The 24,019-nt window shown below is 36.2% G+C and overlaps 1 protein-coding gene across 1 annotated transcript in view; it reads right to left on the minus strand.

The window, feature by feature from the left end:
- Window positions 1-24,019, minus strand: part of DYNC2I1 (dynein 2 intermediate chain 1) — a 34,516-nt gene extending 10,497 nt beyond the window's left edge. Inside the window, exons 1-15 of the mRNA XM_075144117.1 lie at window positions 23,880-24,019; window positions 19,567-19,620; window positions 17,546-17,978; window positions 16,911-16,963; window positions 15,969-16,289; window positions 14,213-14,271; window positions 13,488-13,545; window positions 9,229-9,306; window positions 7,829-8,024; window positions 6,058-6,160; window positions 3,106-3,235; window positions 2,463-2,574; window positions 1,996-2,090; window positions 1,542-1,671; window positions 481-653 (exon numbers count right to left, since the gene is read on the minus strand). Coding sequence (XP_075000218.1) covers window positions 481-653; window positions 1,542-1,671; window positions 1,996-2,090; window positions 2,463-2,574; window positions 3,106-3,235; window positions 6,058-6,160; window positions 7,829-8,024; window positions 9,229-9,306; window positions 13,488-13,545; window positions 14,213-14,271; window positions 15,969-16,289; window positions 16,911-16,963; window positions 17,546-17,978; window positions 19,567-19,620; window positions 23,880-23,894 — 2,010 coding nt within the window. The 5' untranslated portion in view covers window positions 23,895-24,019. The remainder of the gene's footprint in view (window positions 1-480; window positions 654-1,541; window positions 1,672-1,995; window positions 2,091-2,462; window positions 2,575-3,105; window positions 3,236-6,057; window positions 6,161-7,828; window positions 8,025-9,228; window positions 9,307-13,487; window positions 13,546-14,212; window positions 14,272-15,968; window positions 16,290-16,910; window positions 16,964-17,545; window positions 17,979-19,566; window positions 19,621-23,879) is intronic.

A 24,019-nucleotide genomic window follows, 5' to 3' on the forward strand; every position in this document is an offset into this window, starting at 1 on the left:
ATAAGCCTGAAACATGTTTGTTCTTCCTAGGCATGCAAATCCAGAAAAGACAGATTACAGGTGTTTGCAGAAGAAGGACAATTTATTTAAAATGGAAGTAGGATACAAGACTTTCAGTAGGCCTTCCCTTTTCAAGACACTCGTGTAATCTGCATCTACTGGCACAAAGCTGAAGGGGGTGATTCAACTGTATGATAGTGATGGGTAGTGAGAAGTCCTGACAACATCTGAAGCAGCTGTTTTACTTCCATTCACTCTTCAACCACGAAATGGAGTCAAAATTTAGGAGAAAACCAAACCACTATGACTACCACTACATTCTAGTACTGGAGCACAAAATGGAATGAGAGTAGTGTTTTGCTCAGTAGGCTCAAACGTGTATCTCAAAAGAAAACATATCTTGCAGCAAGACAAGAAAACAAAATACACATAATAAAGCCATTTATTCAATGTGCAATATACAATGTTATTAAAACATACCTCTGAGTCACATGTTAAAACTTTCTGAGGACTGGAGGGCTGCCAGATGTTCCAAACGCATATGATGCTCTTTCTGTTCAGTAAAACACCACCTGTCTTTTTAGGTAATCCATGAACAGAAAGTAGCAACTGCCTCTGAACTTGAGAGACATATAGGCAGGATAGTTTTCGGTCTAAACCATTAAAAAAAAAAAATCAAGAAAGAAAAGAAATAAGTAAAAAAGTAAACTCACTGCAGATGAAAAAGCGTATTTAGCTGCTATAGCAACAACCAAAGAAGCTAAGGCGTAATTATGAAGAATATTTCTATTAACAGTGGGTGACTTTTGATGCTAAACAAGAAAAAAGGAGGGACTAGAGAAGGAATCAAAAAAATCAGAAGTAAGTAGAAAGCAAAAAGGAAGAGAGCCAAGAAGTTAATAGAATAATCGTTCTGGGCATAAGCAAGCCAATCTGATCTGACGTCAGTATATACAACTGAAAATTAAGCTAATTCTCAAAGAGGAAACAGTACAGACCAGGCTTTTTCTGCTTCATGTCATGTGTTCATGCTAGAATATGTATGGTTTTGTGTTACAATAGGTCTTCTTAACATAATTACAGATGTTTTATTTTTCATTTTTCTTTTCATCTGGACATCTACTGTTTATACGTGGAAGATATAACTGCAGTGCAAATATATCAGGCTATATTCTCCCTGTTCAGTAACCTTGCTTTATTTGCAACTTTGGCTCTACTGTCAGCATAAAGAACCTAAATGAAATGACACCTCTTGGGATGGCCTTTCAACAACAGGGGCCAGAAATTACATCCAGGGCACCCCTATATCATGCTAATCCTATATTTCTGGTTCCACGGTGGCTAGGATGCTCTGATGCTCCCTATATGAAAGCAATCTGCACAGAGTTAGAGCAAGATTAGCACAATTAAAAGAAAAGTGGACTTTACATCATCTATATATCCTGATATGTGCTGTTTGCACTTCAGTCATGACAAAGAGCATGATATTTTGCATAAGGAAGAAGAGTTCACACTGTATACTAAAAGGTGTAGTTCCTTACCATGGAGGAATGGCTGGTTAGCATTTAACTGGAAACAGCTATCACTAATAGACAGACTTGTTTGTCGAGATCTTGGTTTCCACCTGGGTTGTGTTGCAACTTGATCTTCCTCTAGCAAAACAGCAATCACCTTTCAAACATAATTACATTTATAGAAATAAAAGGGTCGTCTTATCTTTCAGTGTTGCTATTTGTAGCTTTCTAAAGTATGTGGATTAATTTAATAAACCTTTATCAACTCTACTGTTAATTTTATATCTTTGCAAATACGACTTTACAGACGTAAAAGTTGCACGGCTCTGGTTCCATTCCTTTGCAGAGAGATGAATCTCACTGATAATGAGTATTATTTAAGTAATTTATTTAAATTAGTCAGAACAAGTATTGTAAATGATCTATCACACTATATACTGATGCACACAACTCATAAGGGATATTAAGTACATAAGTGTACCTGGCAAGCAGACCGGAGGAAATTCGCTAATCTTTGTGAATCAATTTTAGGTGTTAGAGTTCCATTCACTGGCATATGCTGGCTGTTTATGGGACCTAAGAAAAAACAAAACCCAAAACCAAACGTGAAGCTTCAAAAGGGAATCAATTAAGAAAACCATAAGAACAATGTAATTTTTAAGCAAAAGCAGAGTGGCAGGAATCAACTTCTCTTCAGCAGAAATAACAGTACTGAAGAACAAGATCTGTCGGGGAATCACAGCTGCTGCCAACAGAAACAGCAATCCAGAAGGAAGAAACTATTTCTGCTATTTATTCTCCACCCCCTCCACAAGAGGATTCAGAGCACCTGTAGCAGTTTGCTATTGATGCAGCCTGCCACATTACAAATTCTGACAATTAATGGATTCAAAAGAGAAAGTTTACATGCATACTTCCATAAATGAATAAGATTAAAATGTTCTTCACCTCCAGATACAAGGGCACTTTCTCCTGGATGCTGTGTCCATTTCTCCAATGTCTCAACTTCCTCAGTCTGAATGTCTCTCTCAAGATTGTCCTCGTTACACTGAACATATGCCTAAAGTAGAAAGATAAAGTGATCAATATATGGATGACACAGCTAAGAATGACAGCACATAACTAGATAGAACTTAAACAGTCATTTTAAAACTAATGTGCTCAATGTCTTCTGTTTGTAAATTCAGACCTAAGCATACTGACACAGACAGTGTCACTATTTTGTGCATGCACATTTCACCACATTTCGCACAAGAGTGCTAGACTTACTGCAAAAATACAGAATGTCTTACATTATGCGTAAACTCTAAACCCTGCATACCTGGGACAGTGAGCCACAAACATGCAGAAAGTCCTTTAGAATATGGGGAAGGAACACGAGAGAGTCCTCTTCTAACACAGAATGGCCTGTATGGCCAAAAAGTTTTGATATCATTGCTTTATAGTAATTAAGGCTCAGAGATGAAAAATATTAATTTATTACATTACTGTCCTATTAGCTTTAGTAACTTTCTTTTGGAAGGAAAATTATTTTCCACAACAAGAATCAGCCCTTTCAGGATTTAAATATTACTACATATTTGTTACCCACCTGCTTAGTGTTCATTTTACCAAAATTCCTGATATACATGTCGTACTCATTTACAGGAGGCAAATCCAGTAAAGAAAAACTAACTGAGAAGTCCAGATCAATTAGTGGCAGAAGTTCTGAACTCCGTTTTCTTTAGAATGAATTGCAAAAGAGAAACAAAAAAATGGTTAAGACCAAGTGTTTGATATTCCACAAGAAAAACAACCTGATTTTGTATAGTATCAGAGATCTAACAATCCATTATCTATGTGAATTGAAGCTGTACCAAAATTAATTGATAGATAAAAATATATCAATAGAAGTACATATAATGCTGTTATGAATTCTCATTTAATGTTACACTGAAATAATCAGATTTGAAAATGCAATACTGGTCGCAAGTGGCAAACTTATGTGCTTTATTATAAAACAAACCCAAACTTTCAAAGCCTAGCACCACCATCTTGCTTAAGTATTCAAAAGCTGTTCTGTGAGGTAACAGATGAATGGCACTTTCTTCCTATAGTTAGGATGGTGGCTAATTATCCTAAACCATTTGATTATCTTACGTCACCTATATGTGTACACGCTTTATAAAAATCATCTATAATATCCTGGTTTTGTTAGACTTACTCAAATGTACTTTGAATGACCTCCATTGGTAATAGACTGCCTGAGTTTGTACCTCTTTATATTACCAGGGAAACAAATAAAAATAGCAGCAGTCCTAAAATATATTTTAAATATGTACATGAAATTAATTTATTGCTGATTCCTAATGTGTGGACATGAATACTGACCTCTTCCCCAAAAAGCAGGCCTCGAAAAAACATCAGTTACTGGACTATTGCACTCAATCTAAATTGTATGAAAATGAGTACTCAGGACTGAGGTAGACTATGTATTTTTCCACTTGTATTTTTTGTTTAGAATAGCGTTAGCACATTATACAGTATTTGAGATACCCGAATCTCTTTGTCCTACGAAATGCCAAATCTTTACATCTTCCCAAATTCCCTTTTTGGAACGACAAAAAAAACCACTCAACTGCCTTATCCAGCTTCCCTCAATCCTTTTACTTTCTGCCTACCTCAATTCTTACTTTTTTCATCTTTGTTCCCAAATAAAACTATATTTTTATTCTTAATTGGAAAACAAGTCTACCTTCATATACTGTATCTTACTCTGACAGGATGCTAAGAACATTTATGTGATGTTACTTATTATCATCAACTACAAAGAGATTCCTACCACTTCACTTGTACGGATGTGTGGATAATGAAAACACAGTTAATCTTTGTCACAATTTACACAACTATCTATCTACTTTAATGTCATAAAACTGTTAAGATACTATTTTATTTTAAGACTTAACTGCTTGAATTACATACAGATGTCAGTTTACAAGTTAATTCCATGCTCTTGCTATTGTACAGATTTCTTGGCAATAAGAAAATTTTTGTCATCTTTCCCCTTTCTCTCTCTTGCGTTTTCAGATTTTTTTAATATACTTAATACAAATATAACCCAGCTACAATTATGGGTCTATAGCAATTCCATATCTAAACAGTTTTCTAGATGCGTATTCTAGTTGCAATTTCTTCTCAGTAAGATAGTCTTTGAAAAGGGAAAAGACTAGAGCAACATGAGCTGGAATTGCTCCTCAAATATTTTAGGCTGGATTTTTCTTTATGCATAGGGACAATTTTCACATCTCCTTTTCGCTACTTAATGACATCTATTGCATTTTCTTATCCACATTTTTATTTTTACTTCTACTTCCTAATACACCACCTCTTCACAAACATTATGGCACAGATTGCTGAGATCTAACTCAAATGCATGAAAGGTGCTTCCTAGTTACAAATCTTAATGATACATGCAGACAAATCCTTAAAATAAACTAGTAAGTCTCATATTAATACTTATAACTCCAACGTGCCACAGCTCATTTATGAGATGCTTTCAGTCTATTTACTGGTAGCAATGTATTATCACAGCATTAAATTCCACAAACCCTTTCTCTTTCCATGAAAATGCTAGTTATCTTCACAGGCTTTATATGTTGTAAGCATGTACACAAAGTTATATATATATAGTCATAATCAGTCATAGTATATAATCAGTAGAGACTGACAAATATTTCAGAAGACAATTCTTCAGAGAGATGCCTTCCTGAATTTGTTACTCTATCTCCACTGTCTACAGAGGAAGCCTAGACAATGAACTCATGTAAAATTTGGGCATATAAGTTTAAGCAAGGTGAATTAGACAGCCTAGACAATAAAATCTCCCTTATGTGAAGATTAGCCACTGATGTGCAGCCACGAAGCAGTGGAATCTAGTATTATCAATAAAATTTAATATTCTTTCTTTATGCGTCCAATTGATGTAACAGAAAATTGGAAATATATACAGTGCTTCAGATAAATCTGGAGCTCCTGGCAAGTTCCACAAGAAACAGGCATCAATTTGTTTCTTTAATACAGAGCTGTCCTAGATGTCTCAAATCTAGATCAATAATAATATGTTTTTACACCAACTGGTGTTATCCGTGAAAGGGAACATGCTATTTTGGCCACAGTATGTACCATATAGAGTCTTGATTATTTCAAGAAATTACAATTCTGCAGAGCCCTGAGAGCAGCTAAAAGGCTTGCTCTTTAGTCCTATAAGTCAATATCTAATTAAGTGACTGAAGAATCACACAAAGAAATGACAATCCTGGCAACTCATTCTGTAATAAAATGATACACATAAACTGATATATAGATAACTTTCTGTTATAAAATGACATGTGGCAAAGCCTGTAAATTATATTTACTTAAGAACTAATTACTGTTAGCTTACAAAATAATATTTGATTCTAAAAGCCTCAAGTTTATGAACTTCACATATTTCAAATATAATGAAAAAAATTACATCTCACACAGTGAGTTGCCATTTTGCATGGATTATTTAAAATATACTTACTTCTGCTTACTAGCCATACTTCGGCTACTTTGTCGTTGGTTTGCCATTTGAAAATCCATGAATATTCCACAAAAAGAGTTTCTGACAGAAGGGTATTGCCTTTCTGTGATATTATAAAACATTGTGTTACAATTCACACTTTACAGTGCATTAAAATGTAAAGCAGTAAGTCTAAAAAGCAACAGATTTATTATGACACAGCTACTAAGTTACTAGTTTGCACATTACACAACCTGTTCTAGCACAATAGCACATCAGCACAATCAGCTGCTTAACTTCAGTAATGGGCTATCATTTTTCCCTTATTATGGTCCTTTACCAATCAATTCAAAATGACTGACCACTGTAATTTTTATTTTAGAAGACTACGATGCAGAAAGCGCCTCTTTCTTTCTCCTGCCGTTAGCAGGTCCCTTGTTCCCCTGTACAGTAAAACGCTCTATGACTAATTCTAAAAATCATATCAAATTCATGCAGACTACACCATGTGCATGCTACACCTCTAAATAAGAATTCATCACTACAACTAGTGGAGAACCTCATCAACATAAGCTTAACTGATGCCCTTGGATGAATAAGCAAAACATTGAAAACTGTTGCTTTAAAAGCCACAGTTAATGGAACAACTACAGTATCTGATGTGATGTTGATTTTACTCCCTTTCCTGGCTAGGTGGTAGCTAATTGACCTTAAAATATCCAACGCCCAGTCAGGACCAATGGTGTTTCACTTCCTCAGAGGAAGATTGCCTTTTTAGATAATACTTGTAAAATGCTTTTAAACTTCTAAAAATCAGAATGATCAACAACCATTTTAACCAAATGAGATCAAAACTTCATCAAAAAGAGAGTGTTGTGTAATTTTCAATAAAGCACTAAGTGCTACAATTCAGAATCTTAAAATCTGATTCTATATTAGAATTCCATCCTGTTCAGCAGATCTATAGCATTAATGGAATTCTTTTATTGATTCCATATTGTTTATTAGAAAAATAATAATAATTGCATAAATTTTCTGCAAGAAAAAAATCGTATTACATTCAAATCAGTATACTGATTCTGACTTGCAATGACTACTTAACGGCAAATCTATTGATCCTGTAAAGAGTTACAGAAACTCCATGCTATTCTTCTGTGACTGTACTAACTTTGTACAAACTAGAGTAAAAAGCTGTTTAAGATTCTTTTGCACAATGATTCTATAGTGCTATTCACATAAGTGCAGAGTGCAAAGGGGAACCACAGCTCTAGTTAGTTAAATAAGTAGATCTGTCACTCACAGGTATCAGATCAACTGAATATAAGACAACAATTCCATAGTCATATTTCAGAAAAAAACTGCATTTAAAAGTGATATAGAGCTATATATTTAAGTAGTATCTGTATTTCTCTCGCCTTCGCACCCGGAGCAGTGGTTTCAACTTTGCTTAAAAAAAAAAGGCGAATTAATGTCACCGGAAGCCCCAAACTGTTCTAGCACTCCTCCAGTTTTCAAAATCCAGACTCTCATATCCCCCTCTTATCCAAAATAAGACATATTAAATGTTAGTCTGTAAATTTTTATATTTCACATTTTAAATGATTACTAATGTCTCTGAATCATTCGTTAGCAATGTGAAAGTTACAGTACTTGCCCACAAACCTAAGTGACTCATCCAGAGGACCAGATTTCTGCCTTTAGCCAGACTTCCAGAAAAAGTGGCCTGTTTACTCATAAGTTGTACGTGCTACTCATACATTTAATAAAAAAAGGCTGGTGTCTAGTCACATACCCATGATTGGTTCCTTTTTTTCATTTTCAATTTTCTTTGGCAGTGAAGTACAAATTCTATCATTTTCTGCACTAATTGCTCTTTGAATTTCTTCAATTTCTGATGTTCTGGAAAACGGAATCTCTCCTAGGTTTTCTTCTGCATCTCTTTCTTCACCACTTTTGTCTTCATCACCATCAAAATCATCTTCATAATCCTTTAAAAGTAACAGTACTTTCAATAACTAATAAACATGGATTATAGACGTATTTTTCAACATCTTTTTAAGAAACCATAAAATGCTGTCAAAATAAAAATAAAATTCTCATACAGATGCTATAAATCCTCTGACTGAAAGGCATTTTAAAATAACTGTTTGATAGAAAGAAAAAGGCATGTCTTGATTGTGCGTTAATTTTAATCAAGAGAAGACAATCCCACAATGTTGTTCTTCAGTGCCCAAAATAGATTCCTTTTTTTTTTTTAAATATCCTAAAGTAATAACTATATGTTTAGGTGAATTATGTGTCCTTTAGACATTCTAAAATGACAGTGCTCAGTGGCATAAATGCTTCATAGATGTATAAAGTTGTTTATTTGATAGTTTTAATTCAAGCTGCCCTTCAATGACAGGCTCAAATTTACTAAACTACCACACTATCTGTTTGCAAGTCCATCCATAAGGCTCATACTTTAGTAATTCTCTTAGTTAAGACAATTCATCTCATACTAAAATAATCACCTAACACAAATGATATGAACAAGTCTTAAAGGTGTTCATTTCCCTCCACTGAATGGCAAAAGGCTACTACATGAACAGGCCAACAGTGGACATCACTCCTAATGTAAGTGGAGATGAATTCTAGCTTCGCTGAACAAAGATGTAGCTGGTTCAGCTAGCAATGAAAGCACATTCAACCTCTTCTGTCTTAATAACTTCAAAGTAAACAAATGAGAGCTAAAAGTAAGAGAGTTCAATTAAACAAGTTAGTGAAGGGACTGCTGTGTGTCAATACTTTTTTCTATGGTATTTTTCTAATGAAAAACAATGAGGCTTTTTTTTCCTCCTGAAATTGATCATTTGCTCCCATTATTTTAAAAATTCAGCATTTTTCACAGAAAATCATTTAAATAATTGAAATCCAGGAAGACAGAAAGAGCATCTTGTGAAGACTTCAACTCAAAAGCAAAAGTTGGTTCCCAACCATGGACGAAAACTAAGTAAATATATAGCAGAGAGTTTCTACATAACATTTTAGTTACTTATTATCTACTGTTAGCCAAGTTAAGGTCACTTTCAGCAAAAAAGAGTAAGTAAAAACCATGTAACATCCTGTAATTTTTATTCCTGTGAATCAAGTTAATCACTATTTTGATACTTGAGAATTACTTCAAAAGGACAATTGTATGCTTTTACTTACTTCAAAATCATCTTCATAATTTGCTGAAAAGTTATCAAATCCCATGTCTGAATTGTAGATGCATGTATCTTTCATTTCCTAAATGAGAAAAATAAATGAAACTGTTAAATAATCCTACCAAAAAATTAAATCTTTATCTGCCAAATCTTAGCATAAAGATACAGGAATAGTTGTTCTTCTCAGATATTTCTACATTTTCAAGCAAACATATGACAAATTCAGTTTAGAAACTCAAATAAAAGTGTATTAACAAGTGATAATGACTTAATTAAAATATTAACAGGAAGATAAAACAGAACACAACTCTATCTTGGGAAAACTAACTGTTTTCCCACCAGTATTTTTACTGGGAAAGACATAAAAACTGCTGTGTTGTCTATAATTTCAACAGTATACAGTAGCTCTTATGATGGTGTAACAACAAAATAAAACTGTTCTACTTTTTCAAGGATTAGACAAAATTATCCCTATACCTAAGTTATACTGGGGGACTCAATCTGTTAGTAAAATAGTGCAGATGTTGGAACCAGGAAAACAGAGACATGGATTCAACAGGAAAATAAGATATTTTTATACATAAATAATTTTCTTAACATTGAACCCTCTACTATATTTACATGGCATAAGATTTATGGCATCCCTGAAATAACTTCAAAGAAATTGCCTTTCTCTAGCTTATTGAACTTGATTAAAATAATGCATTTAATTACCCCAACATGTACCCCAAACAAACATAAAGCTTAAAACAACACACACTGATCTATCCAATCTTTAGTCAGCCTTTTCCTTCAATAGCCTCTTCAAACTCATAGACTAAATTATCCATGTCTAAGGGATTTCAACAGATTTCAAAATGGAAATAAATGTGAGGTTTTATGTAAATTATCCAACGTAACAGCACACCTATCACCTGCTTCTACATTTACAACCAAAGAATTGCAGCTGGTTGTAAAACGCCAAGTTAGGCACACTTTTGATCCTTTCACGACTGTTCAAGAGCTAGAGTCACCTAGTTTTCACAGAACATAGTACTTTCAAAAGTATTAAGGACATTATATAGCAGTAAACAGCTTCTATGGATACCTTACTTTTCAGAGTCATCAGACTCCTAGAACTAGGACTACAGTACTTCGTTCTTTCTGGTTGCTGCTTTTTGTCATTTTTCAGATCAATCTTTGGATCAAGAATAAATTCTATTAGTCAGGTTGTCCATCCAAGCAAAACTGGGCAAAATTTCCCCAATTTATTGTGCCTGCAAGGTGCAGGTACCCAACAGTAACGAATTCATATAGAATTTTTTTAAAATCCTTATTCTATTTAGTCAAAGACACACGTAGTAATACACCCACAAAGATGGCTATAGTCTTTATTACCTTACTATAATAATCTCTGAATATGCCTATAGAACTGTCATTTTTATTAATAACACATAGATGTTTATAACATTGCATCTGTTTGACACTGTCTCCCACGGCATTCTCCTAGAGAAGCTGGCGGCTCATGGCTTAGACTCTTCGCTGGGTAAAAAACTGGCTGGACGGCCGAGCCCAGAGAGTTGTGGTGAACGGAGTTAAATCCAGTTGGCGGCCGGTCACGAGCGGTGTTCCCCAGGGCTCAGTACTGGGGCCGGTCCTGTTCAATATCTTTATCAATGATCTGGATGAGGGGATTGAGTGCTCCCTCAGTAAGTTTGCAGACGACACCAAGCTGGGCGGGAGTGTTGATCTGCTCGAGGGTAGGAAGGCTCTGCAGAGGGACCTGGACAGGCTGGATCGATGGGCCGAGGCCAACTGTATGAGGTTCAACAAGGCCAAGTGCCGGGTCCTGCACTTCGGCCACAACAACCCCAGGCAACGCTACAGGCTTGGGGAAGAGTGGCTGGAAAGCTGCCCAGAGGAAAAGGACCTGGGGGTGCTGATTGACAGCCGGCTGAACATGAGCCGGCAGTGTGCCCAGGTGGCCAAGAAGGCCAACGGCATCCTGGCCTGTATCAGAACTAGTGTGGCCAGCAGGAGCAGGGAGGTGATCGTGGCCCTGTACTCGGCACTGGTGAGGCCGCACCTCGAATCCTGTGTTCAGTTCCGGGCCCCTCACTACAAGACGGACATGGAGGTGCTGGAGCGTGTCCAGAGAAGGGCAACGAAGCTGATAAAGGGCCTGGAGCACAAGTCTTATGAGGAGAGGCTGAGCGAGCTGGGACTGTTTAGTCTGGAGAAGAGGAGGCTGAGGGGAGACCTCATCGCACTCTACAACTACCTGAAGGGAGGTTGTAGCGAGGTGGGTGTTGGTCTCTTCTCCCAAGTAACTAGCGATAGGACGAGAGGAAATGGCCTCAAGTTGTGCCAAGGGAGGTTTAGATTGGACATTAGGAGCAATTTCTTTACTGAAAGAGTGATCAGGCCTTGGAACAGGCTGCCCAGGGAAGTGGTGGAGTCACCATCCCTGGAAGTATTTAAAAGACGTGTAGATGAGGCCCTTAGGGACATGGTTTAGTGGGCATGGTGGTGTTGGGTTGACGGTTGGACACGATGATCTTAGAGGTCTTTTCCAACCTTAATGATTATATGATTCTATGTTACACATGTAGTTTTTACACACTAAAAACCTCCACCTGTCAGTAGCTGTCAAAATCTTACCGTCCTCGTAAAAACCATACAAAGCAGGATTAGGAAGTCATGGTGGAATGTGACATTTGGAGTAACAAATATATAAAGAAATTCAACAGCATAAAGCGCTGATTTAATTACCCCTGTTGAGTCAGGTCTTAAGTAGGAATCTCACCCTCCTAGGTTGCCTCCTATTGCTGATGAAGACAGAAAATGTAATGGAAAAGGAGACCAAATATAAAAGAACTGAACTGCCTATTCCTCTCCACAAACTACAAAGGAAATTTAGGTCCTCACCAGACAATTCACACCTAAAGGTGAGCTGAATTTGGGCCTTAAAGATTAGCATCAATGCCAGCTGCCACCTGGAACCTCAGCTGTTGGAAACAATAGAGGAAGAGAAGTGTTTGAACGTATTAGTTGATCCAGGATGACTGTTGGCCACAGTGGTACGAGCTAAAGTGCAGACTAAACCTAAGAATATGTCAGAAAGCTACTTCTTTTAGGAACAGGTAAGTATTTATGTCATGCACAGTATTACACAAGGCAGTGATGAAAATTCACATTTAGTACTGTGTTCATCTCTGGTCACCCACACTCAAGAAAAATTGATGCAAATTGAAACAGACAAAGAGACAGCTGCTAGAATAATGAGAGGAATGAAGAATTTGGTTTGTATAGGTCAGCAAAATTAAGTCAGAGAAGAGACAAATATGCTTTCTATAAGCTCATTAGGGGAAGAAAACCCTAAAAAAGTATTTGAGCTAAATGCTAGCACTAAAGCAAGAATAATGGAAACGTATTGGAAATCAGAAGAAAAGAATAACAGAGGTCTTAGAACATCCTTGAAAGAGAAGTTTTTCTGGCACGAAAACAGCCAGGTTTTAACAGAAGTTAGTATTTTGGAAGATGCATGGCTGAAAGATATGTGAAAGATATACAGCTGCCCATAACATAAGAATACGGAAAAAGATGTCTTTGTTAGGTACTACTACTTTTTCCTAGATCAGGACCACAATCCTACAACATTCCAAAACAGAATTTGGATTTTGGGGGATAGTTACTAACGGTTGAAAATGTGACAAAATATTTTAAAACTTTTTAAGGTAAAGTTAGGCTGTATCTGCACAGACTGGTCCAAATAAACCCAAGTCTATACAGCTTGCACTTCAGACTTGCTGAAAACTTGGTTCTCTCTGCACCTGTCCATTTAAACATATAAAAATACTTTCCTCTTTCTTATGTCAACTGTTTTAAGAGACATATATGAATTATATTGCTAGCTGCATTTTACTTGGCTTACACTACATATTATTTCCCTATGTCAGCTGTTTATAGAAAGAAATAATATACTTTAGGTATCTGTAGATGATTTGTATTACACGGCTCAACTCTTCCCAATTATTGAGAATTATTTTTTCAAGCATAGAATATACTGAAATACATGGCTACCTTCAATGCTTAGCAAATTTATACAGAATGAATCAATTTTCTAAGGCTGTATCCACAAAGATAGGTTAGGAGATACCTGAAGACCAATATACATAAATCTTTTCTTATCTTAGAATGGCATTATATTGAAATACATATTATAATTGTTATTAATCCCAAGAAAAACACAATATTCTAAGTTCCAAAACCCAATATTTTTACCTCTTGTCTTGTGTCCCTTTCCTCTTTTTCATTGAGTTTTCCTTTATCTTTTACAGTCCTATTGAAAAAGAGAACATCAATTTTATTGGTTAACTCAGAAGAAAGCACTAGTTTTGTTTCGGTTTTGTTTTCTGGGTTTTTTTTGTTTGTTTTAGAAAAAATATGTCTTCTTTCCTGAAAAGAAGAGATAGTTGAAAATTTCCAATAAACTGAAATATTTCTACAAATACTTTTATAGATCTCTATTTATGGTACAAAAGGATAATGAAACAGCCAAGTGATTAATCAGCTAAAAAATGCAAAAACCTTGTCCAAATTTAATGCCTATAATTGCATCAAAACGGAAGAAAAAGTAAGAAGGAAAAAACCTACTAAACCCACACATCTATTAGTTATATTAATATCTGCAGCAAACTGGAGATCAAACTGTCTCCCAAACTACGTGCCCAGATTAATATATATGTAGTTTGCAAAATATCTCTTGCTATCCTGGGGTAGGAAAAAAAAAATGGAATACAAATGCATACATTTTTATATGAATCCTCTTAGAGGCAAAACACATATATTTTTTTTTTATTTGCTATAGTATTGTACAAAGGGCCTATGAAAAAAATTATATTCACCCTAGGTATTTGAGATCAAGAATTCATGCTTATTGTTTTGGTGGTGACTGAATCTTAGTAGATACCATACAGTATATACTTATTTTAAATCTCTGAATTTACCTTATATGCTGATGGCTCATTTCTTCTTGAACCCTCTCCTCTTTTTTGTGTTCGCTATTCTGCAAAAGAAGTCACAATATTCATGTGTCAGAAATGCTGGGAAGAAATATGTATATGAACCTGTATTACTAGTAGTGATATTAAACAGTAAGAAAGGTTTCTAGAGAATTATTTCAATGACAGATACTTTTTTTTTTATCAGTCATTGCTTGTAAGAAGTTCTGTGTATGAACTAATGTCAGAATAATCTCCTCCTTACAGATATGGTAAGCAAAGAAAATAAATACCCATAAAATATATGCTATACACATAATATAAGCTTCTCCCAAAAATATTAAGTACTTGGGAGTGAAGTTTGGCTACATCCCCTTCTGCAATGCATTTCATAAAGGAAACAAGAAGGGATCTTGAGTCTTCTCCGTTGCTTAACAAAACCTTATAATGCTTTACCAGAGTAAATTCCAGCTTTTTTATAGGATAACTTCACATCAGTATATTAGTAACAATGGTTAAAAAATGCTCTGGGCCCAGTGTATACTGCTTAAATTGTGAGCCCACAGCACTTTCCTAAATAACCCCTAGGCGTGGCTGAAAAATTGATAGGGACTAAGGGCTGCTGCGGCCAGCCTGTTTCAAAGAATGAGATTTTAACAGTATGGACTGCAACAATTCACACCAGTTGGACCCAGGGACAGAGAACAGCCTCAGGCACTTTTAATCCCCAGTACAGGGACTTGACTCTTAAATTCTGTATTATGAAGGTTTGCTTAAATTTGGAACTGTATTCAATAGGTTGTTTAAGATAAAGGTGCTTTTCTTATGAACATCAGAAAAAGAAACATAACCGAGATAGATGCATCGGCATCAGTGCATATATTCTGTAACAGCCACTTAAGTAAATTTCCAAGGAAGTCAAACATTGAGCAAGCTCCTGATAGGCTTTTGAATTCTGCTGCAGAAAGTCAGTTACAGGAATCATTTGTGGTGGGCCCCTACACTGAAGATGCCTAGTATTTTCACTAGAAAATATATTTCTGAACTTTTCTTTGAGAAGCTTATACATCTTCACTCTTTAGGGAGCAGAAGAAACTACCCTAAACCATCTGAATGGTTCTATGTTCCATAAAACTTATCTGATTTTAAGAGTTACAAATCACTTATTTCTTCTCTCATTCCTGTAGAATGAGTACTTGTATTATAAAAACCAGTAAAAAATGTCAAAGTTTTGATTAAGTCTCTAGGATATAACATCATGCTCTGTATTAGAAATATAGAAGATATTCTATGGCTTCAGAAGTAGAGGCAAAAGACATAAATATAAGGGATCTATACTCATGTGCCTACTTGTGAGTTAGATATCCATGCTCCCTTTATAGGCAACATCAAAAATAGCTTCTGTTAAAATCATATTTTTTTCTATAAAGGCCAATACACTTTAATGGACCTCTAGCCTAATCTCATCTCCACTTCAAAGTGTTAGTAAAAATTTCAAAAGTCATAGCAACGAAGAATTTTATGAATAAAAGAGGTTTCTAACATATAGACAAGTTTCTAGTTTAAATTTCATGGACGGAATCAGCTCTGGGTTAGGATACTTAAATGCAGATGTAGTATTTTAATCTACCACTTTAGCCTCAAATTTCAGAAAATGTTGACGTAGAATCCTAGTATTTTTTTTATTCACCTTATCAATGATGATATATCAACAATTAAAGTAAGTTATAAGGTAATGTTTTAAAGTCTTAACAAAACTAACCTTTAGATCACGCTCCTTTCTTTCATTTTCTCTACTTTTTACTCTCTCATTAGCTTCTGCTGGTTGCCCTTTTCTGTCTTCATGGGAAGATCCCTCTTTAGATCTCTTTGATTTATGTTTTTCTTCCTTTTCATAACGTTTATGACTTCTCTCTTTTGAAAGCCTCTCTTTTCCTGGCCTAACAAAATATTCTTTTTTTTCTCTGTGTCCTCTTTCTCCCTCTTTATCCAACTCTTGATCTTTCTGTAACTTGTGTACATATTCACCTTCTTCAACTTTGTAGGCTAAAAATTTGTCAATGCCCTTTTTGGTATCATTATCCTGCAAAGAGAAAAATAACATTAAAGAGTTAGAAAGTTCTCCAAGACTGTTTTATTTTCACAAATATATCGATTTTTGACCATTAGAATGATGGATTTGTAAGTACCTAATCTCTTTCTGCCACGTGGACCTTCCAGCCATTTTTTAATCTCCTACAATGGCAAGTTTCAAATTATCGTATCACTTGAGATTCTGATATTTCTTCTGGGACATTGTGTACTTTGCTACAGAAAATTCTTTGGATTATGTATTCTTCACACAAAAAATTAATTCTTTGTTTACTAGGTGATCTAACATAAAATAGGATGTATACTTACCAGTATCCTTGTAATAAGGCATAAATAGCAGATGGAAAAATTTGATGTAGCTGTACAAAAATAAAGTACTGTTTGCTATGCAAATTTTAATTTAATTTTACTTTAAAAAATGAATTAATTATGTCCTTAAAATAGAATGGCTCAGATATATTTTGATGTTGTGTGTTTTGTACACTTCTGAGGACCTTACTATCTATGCATCTCTTGGATTTCTTGGGAACTGGAGTCTGATCCAGTTTCTTCATTATTCTACAATTTTATCTTATTCCATTATGAAATACTTCATTCCTTTCTCCTCCTTTACCTTCTTTTCTGTATGCCGTCTTTCTCGCTCTTCACTTCTTGTTTTCTCCTTCTCTAGAAAATATATGTATATATTAATGAACAAATTTTATTATACTCGAACTCTGTACATAATTAACTCTAGCAAGTAGGAAATAGTATTTCGGTGACATGGGTTTTCTAAAACGTAAGAGCTTCCTAAAAATAACTTAATATTCTGTTGAAATTCTCTCTCCAAAACTGGTTACTCCTTTTTCTTTCCTAATGAATCCCTCTGTTCTTAATTGTGTAATGGTAAGAGTAATGACACATGCTGCTAACTTCAGCAATAACCCTGCAACTTGGGGATTCAAATGGATCACTCAGTAGAGAATGTCTAGGCAGGAAGGTACTTACTCTCTTCAAGTCAACAGACCAACTGACCAACAAAACCAGTGACATTCATCCTCTCTTTGGAGGAAGGGAAGCGAGCATCAAAATTTTTAAAAGCACCAAAATAAAACTAGGTTACCGCAAGATTCTGTAAAGATACACATTTCAGTAGGTACTCACACCTGCCTGTCTTTATCCTGTCTGTACAGATGGGGTATGGTTTCAGAGTATTTCCATCTAAATATCAAGTATTTCAAAGTACAACAGCAACCCAAAGCAACTTACCCAAATGATGCCTGCTTTCTCTTCTTCTGTGATGTTCTTTATCTCTCCCTTCAAATGATTTCAGATTATTTTGTGTATCTACCTGCTTTATCTCATGTCTCTTATGCTTTTTGTCTCGTTCTCTATCGCCCTCCCTGTCTTTATCCTTTGGTACGTTGTATCTTTCCTTCTTCAAACTTGACTCTTGAAGCTTATCTTTGTATCTCTCTCGGTCTCCTTCTCTCTGGTGCTCGTTCCTCCTTTCTCTCTCTCTCATTTTATCCCTGTCTCTTTCACCAGATAGAAATCTCTCTCTTTCTCTCGTTCTTTCCTTGCTCTTCCCTCTGTCTTTGCGTTCATGTTTAAGAATGCCTGTGTCATGAACAGACTTCTCTTTCTGCAGTTTCTTTTCCCTGTGCTTTTGGTCTTCATTTTGACTATCTGGTTGTGATGCCTGGAATAAAAAAAAGTTTAAAAATCTATTATTGTAATTCAGCAATCTATTTTGATATAGTATATTCATGTGAAAACAAAAAAGAATCAGTGGATTGCTGAAATTGAATTTAATTTCCCAAACTGTATTAAAATGCCGATCTATTTCTAGGCTTACTTTGCAAAATTACTAACATTATGTCTGTACTTATTGTAAAAAGAACAATTAAATGAAATAAATAATAAGCTGCATTTTCAATGTATTTGAAAAGAATTTGGTAAAAAAAGAAAATTTACTGTGGAACCATGCATTTTGTTTAGAGCTAGGTTGAAAAATTAACTCAGCATCTTAAAGCTGTTAGCTCATGAAGACAGAAACTGTGCCATCTTGTAAAATATGTTACAGATATAAACAATAATGATAGATAACTAGGCATCCTGCAGCTGCCTTTAGAACTGAAGATTAGCTTTTACTTGAACAGAAAGCAGCATATAAAAACTGTGAAAGAAAGTTTTTGGCCTAGATCCCTTGAGGATGCAACTATTCTTATATTTTTCTAAAGTCATAAGAGATTATATATTCCTGAAGCAAGTAGCACAACTCCCACTGATTTCACTACACCCACGATTTCAGCTATTTACTCAATGCAGAACAAACAGAACTTGCTTTGATTACAGTCATTGAGTAAAGTGAATTAAACTTTAACCACCTGTTTCATAGAAATGAAAGTCCATCCAAACCATTTCTGTTGGAACCAAAGCATTTCAACTCAAAATTGTTTGCTTTAGCCCACATGGAAGTAGCAGAAATGTTACTGAATGTCTAAAAAATATAAAGTACTTATACTGTAGCACTGGCACTGAAATAATGGGGAGCTTTGAAATGTAATTGATAGAAAGCTAGGCAATAGATAACAAGTAGGATGCATTAGTTTATCAAAGGACTAATGAAGATCTACACAAGACATAGAAAAGATGATACATATTGGAAAACAGCTTTTAAAAAACATAGCACAAAACTAATATGAATATCAATGGTGTAACTGACTGTAGCCTGAATGCCTATTTGACCAGCAGATAAAGTAATTAACCAGTTTAAAAGCACCTGACAAACATGATAAATGATGATAACAAATACAATACATAATATAAATGTAGGAAAGCGAGTGAGTGTATACAAAGCAGAGCTATAACTTGGATTTGGGCGGCCAGCAAATCAGAATCCATTGTGTGTTGTGTGATTACCATAACAATGGTATTTCTTCTATTTACCTAATTAAGAAATCTGTAGAGTAATCTTATATGACTGCTGTAGCTAGAAACAGTTGAGTGGGCCAGCCTCTGGACACATTTGGACTAGACAGATTCCAGAACAGTCAGTTGTGGCAAGGAAGTTAGCAGCTACACATTAAAGATCTGTATTGCTGGTGTTCAATGATGCAGATTTAAAGGGTCTGGTGTACCAAAAAGCCTTAAAGACCTATTACAGATCCCACAAGGCAGAGTGGCTAGTAAAACCAGCACTCAACCCGCTATGTTTAGACTGTCAATAAATTCCTCTGCTGTAAGGTAACTTAACATCAAAACTAGTAGAAATATAATAAAGTCACCCTAAGATGTTTCCTAAGTTCTTCTGATTTCCAAGTATCTTCTTTCGTTCTTCTCTAGAACAGAAAAGACAGCAAAAGACTGAGTAATCAATTTGCAGAGAGAAGTAAATCATCTAACAATGAATAGTTTTTCAAAGGAAAGGATCAAGGTATATATGGCAAGTACCACTGAATTGTGTAATGTAAACATTAATTTAATTTAGCCCCAATGTGTATACTTACCTGATCTGACCGGACCTGGAAGAGGCTTCAGACTTCTACTAGGTTATCCAGCTCTGTACACACATGGTAACCAATTCTGAGGTCAGTGCTTATGGTGGATAACAGTGTGGCCTTTCAAGGAAGACTTAAAATTGGTCTTCCAATGATAGACCAAATGGGTACACACAGTCAGGCCACTTTTGGAAAGTAATCAATGTATCGATGTCATTAGGTTCAACCTCCTGTTCTATTAGATCTAACTTCAAAGTCCTGGTCAGGGACTTATTTAGGTGAGGTTTTAATATGTCTGAGGTTGGAGTTTTTCTGGGCAACCTGGCTCTTGAGTTTCACCACTCAATTAAAAATGTTTTCCGTATACCAAATCATAATTTCCCCCGCTAATAGTTAGGGCCACTACCTTTTGTCCTCTCACTGTACATCTCAGAGAAGAATTTGGCTCCGTCTTTTCCACAGATCCTCTTTTGAAGACAGCTGTTAGATCCCCTCTTAATTTTTTTTTTCTCCTTAGCCTCCTTCCCACATACATCAGGGCTCCAGCCCCACAGCCATCTCAGTGCCTCACTCCAGAATCTCTTTACTACCGGGGGCCTTAAAGCCAGACATAGGACTGCAGACAGGGCCTCACAAGTGCTGAGTAGAGGAGAATAGTCTTCCCTACACCTGCTAGCTGTGGTCTTCATGATAGATATAAACAGTATGCAGTTAACCATAACCACCTGAAGAGCACCCTGATGACTTACGTTCAAGTTTCTGTCCACCAGGACCCACAGATCCTTTTTCTGCAGAACTACTCACAGAACCCATTCACATGGCAAACAGTTAAATACAGTATTTTCTCCTTAGACATATCATTTGAGCCGCCCCAAACTCAGCTGTAAGACACTTCAGGGGATAAATAACACGGGCAAGCAGTGAATCTAAAAATACCATGACAAATGTAATCCTTTTTTTCTTTTTTCATCATCAGGGATCTGACACAGCCACAACACATTTTTGTTAGATTTTTAAACACTAGAAGTTAAAAATAGATTACTGTGCATTTCAAGTGAACCAAGGAAGCTTCTGGTTTAGTAATTGCCAGCATCTCAAAAAATGCTGGCATGATTTTTCAATCAACTGTCACTTAATATTTTAAAATGGTTCCCACTACATATGTAAGTTGACTGCCAAATGAAATATTTGTATGCGGCACTGAAGAAAAAAGGAAAAGGATCACGAAAATAATAAGAGTATACATGGAGATTGTTTCACTAGACTTCTCCCTAGTTAAATAGGTTATATTTCTTCTATCCTCATTTGCAGAGTTACTGCCCTTAACTGCTTGACATTAAACTAAAAAAATCATATTGCTTGAGATCACTAAAACAAATGAGAGATTTTAATCTATTGAATATTTTTAACTAGCTCGTTGAAGGATGATGACTATATTCAAAGTGACATGACCAGGCTACACTTGTTCTCAATTTTAGACTTGGTAAAAGTTACTAAAGATTAAGAAAATAATCACTGATAAATATTTGAATGATGAGCTGTACTAGTAGAAGAAAAGAAACATATGGTCCCATTTTTTGCTAATTGATTATACGGAAGCAGCATTTTAGCAGTATATTTTAATTTTTGAATTACTCTGCATGAAAAAGTTCTTGACTTTTCAAACTTAGATTTTATAGAAGATTGTAGTAGACTGGTAAACTTCATCGAAAATCAGAAGTACCAAGAAGGCAGCCTTTGTAACAAAAAGAAAGTGCCCTTTAAGTTTTATTTTCTTCTGATCCTAAAAAAGTACAAGTATTTACTACTGCAGAAAGTCAGATGACAAAGTAAAACAAAAGGTGACCATTTTCTTGAGTGGAGTTTTAACAAAGCCTAAGAAACTCAACAGAACTTGTGCGAGCGTAAACTGGAAGGAAGGATATGGATGGGAAGAGAACAATGTGCTGTATTATAGTCTCAAATAGTAACCTATTTTAAATCCCTAATATATATGATTATGTTTTGGTTTTAGACAATGTTTAGGTACATATCAGCAAAGAAAGAAAGAATGCTAATGACGTTAATAGCCTAAAACCAGTATAACCATGAGACAGTATCAGATAAGGTAGTTTGAGATTTATTTCAAAGCTGAGGCAAAAAGCATGCAGCAAACATTCAGAGATGCTTCTCTAGTGCCCAAAAAGATGCATCTGCCACTTTTCTGGGATCTGCATTTTTCATATCCCTCCCCCCCCGAATCTATTGCTTTTATATATGATTTTCCACTTAATTCTGTTTTTGCAAGAGATTAACAAACAAACAAACAGAAAAAGAGAGGTCTTTTATAAAGCTTAAATAAACTTAATACCTCTGAGACTACTGTCCCTCTGTAAGTAGAGGAATCATTGCACACACAAAAAGAAATGTTTAAAACAAACTTTAGAAGGATTTATTGAAGTTTCTCCCCCATCTGCTAATTTAGAAGTCCTTATATACTCACTTAAATCCAGATTAAGATTAGTTATTTAAACCATACTGGGATTTAACTTAACTCATCCACCTGAGAGCATGGGGAGTTCATCAGCTGACATAAAATGCCACAGATTTACTGAACTCAAAAAGTACTATGAAAATTTTTAACATTTCATAATTTAAGTATGTTGCCTTATGAAATCAGCGGAATAAGAGACCTTGCTACTTTAGATAAATTCTTCAAGACAGATCAAGAGGGGTTTCTTCACTCACAACCTAGAAAGATTGGAGGTTTTCAGAACTTAATATTAAGTTTTTATCTAAGTTAAGAACTTAGTTGACTATGATTCTAAAGAAAAAGAAACAGAAAAACAGTAAAATGCCTGTAGTTTTTAAGCCAGAGAAAAGTACTTTATTTCTTTACATATAAATATTTATCTTTCTTATTTCCAATATGAGTTGCCTATTTGAGAGTCCTCAAACAGGTAAACAGCAGGAGTGATAGACTTGATTTGATAGAATAGAAACAGCAAAAGGAGGCTTTCTCATTCAGTGTGGCTGTTAGTACAACTTTCTCTGGGTCTTTGGCAGTCTTATACCAATGCACCTGAAAAATTCTAGATTTTTCAAAATTTCAAAGTTTAACTTTCCTTCACAATTCAATAACTCACCTCTTTTCAGTAAAGAGGTTATTGATGTACCACAATTAATGAAATGATATCTGAATGAAAGTTTTTAGAGTGGTCCTAACATACTACTTCACATAACCTGCCCAGCCACTCCATTTCCTACTCCATTTTCTATTCAGCATGACCACAAATTAATTAGCTGTAAAATCCAGATTAACACAACAGTAATAAAAGTGATTTGATATTTCTGCTTTTTCAAGTGAATATGTAACACAATAATTGATATTAGCATGTCTATGTGGTTTTGTTTCCTTTATTTTGAAGCTCTACAAACTTTTCATAATTAAACACCATCATGCAAAAGCTATGCGAGTTCCTTAAGAACTAAAACCCAACAATTAGCAGTTACAGGAGTATCAATTATTAAATATACTTTATCTACAATCTGAAACATTAACAGCTTTGGATATTTTCATAAACCACCTATCCTCTTCTGCAGAAAGATCCGTGGCTGATACAGTCTCATCCTTCTGCTAGAGGAATAAGGACGTCCTTACTACCGCTACTTGGGCGAGAGTTTCATCGGCGTGCTGACAAAACAAGGAGACTTGAATTGCCCAGGGAGCGCCACGGGGGTTCTCAGGGCCAGCAGAAGAAACACTAGGGCCGTTCCCTGCCTCTGCCCCCACAGATGCCCTGGCTTATTCAACGCCAGGGGACACGAGTGGCGGCAGCAAGGCGCAGCCGGGTGAGGGATGGCTTTGGCAGGCGCCGAGGCTCCTAAGGCGTAAAGGACCGGGAGCAGGGGGAGGCCGAGCAGAAGCACAAGTCGGGCCGGGCGGCGGCCGTGCCCCGCTGCCATCGCCCCCGGCGCCTCCTCAGGGCCCTCCTGGAGAGGAGGGGAAGGGGCGAGGCGGGACGGCCCCTCGCGCGGTGACCGCAGCAGTCGGGCCCGGGCGGCGCCGACAGGCTCGCCGGCTACCCCGGAGCCCCGACCGCTTCCCAGTGGCCCCTCACCTTGTCACCCTCCATGCCAGGAGCGGGCGGGGCGCCGCGTCCCGCCGCCACCGGCCGCCTCCGAGCGGGCAGGAAACCACGGCAGCTGCGTCCGGGCCTGCCTAGCAACAGGCGGCGAGGGGGAGGCAGCCGATCAGCCG

The sequence above is a fragment of the Calonectris borealis genome, chromosome 2 (assembly GCF_964195595.1).
Source record: "Calonectris borealis chromosome 2, bCalBor7.hap1.2, whole genome shotgun sequence".
In the NCBI taxonomy this organism is placed as follows: Eukaryota; Metazoa; Chordata; class Aves; order Procellariiformes; family Procellariidae; genus Calonectris; species Calonectris borealis.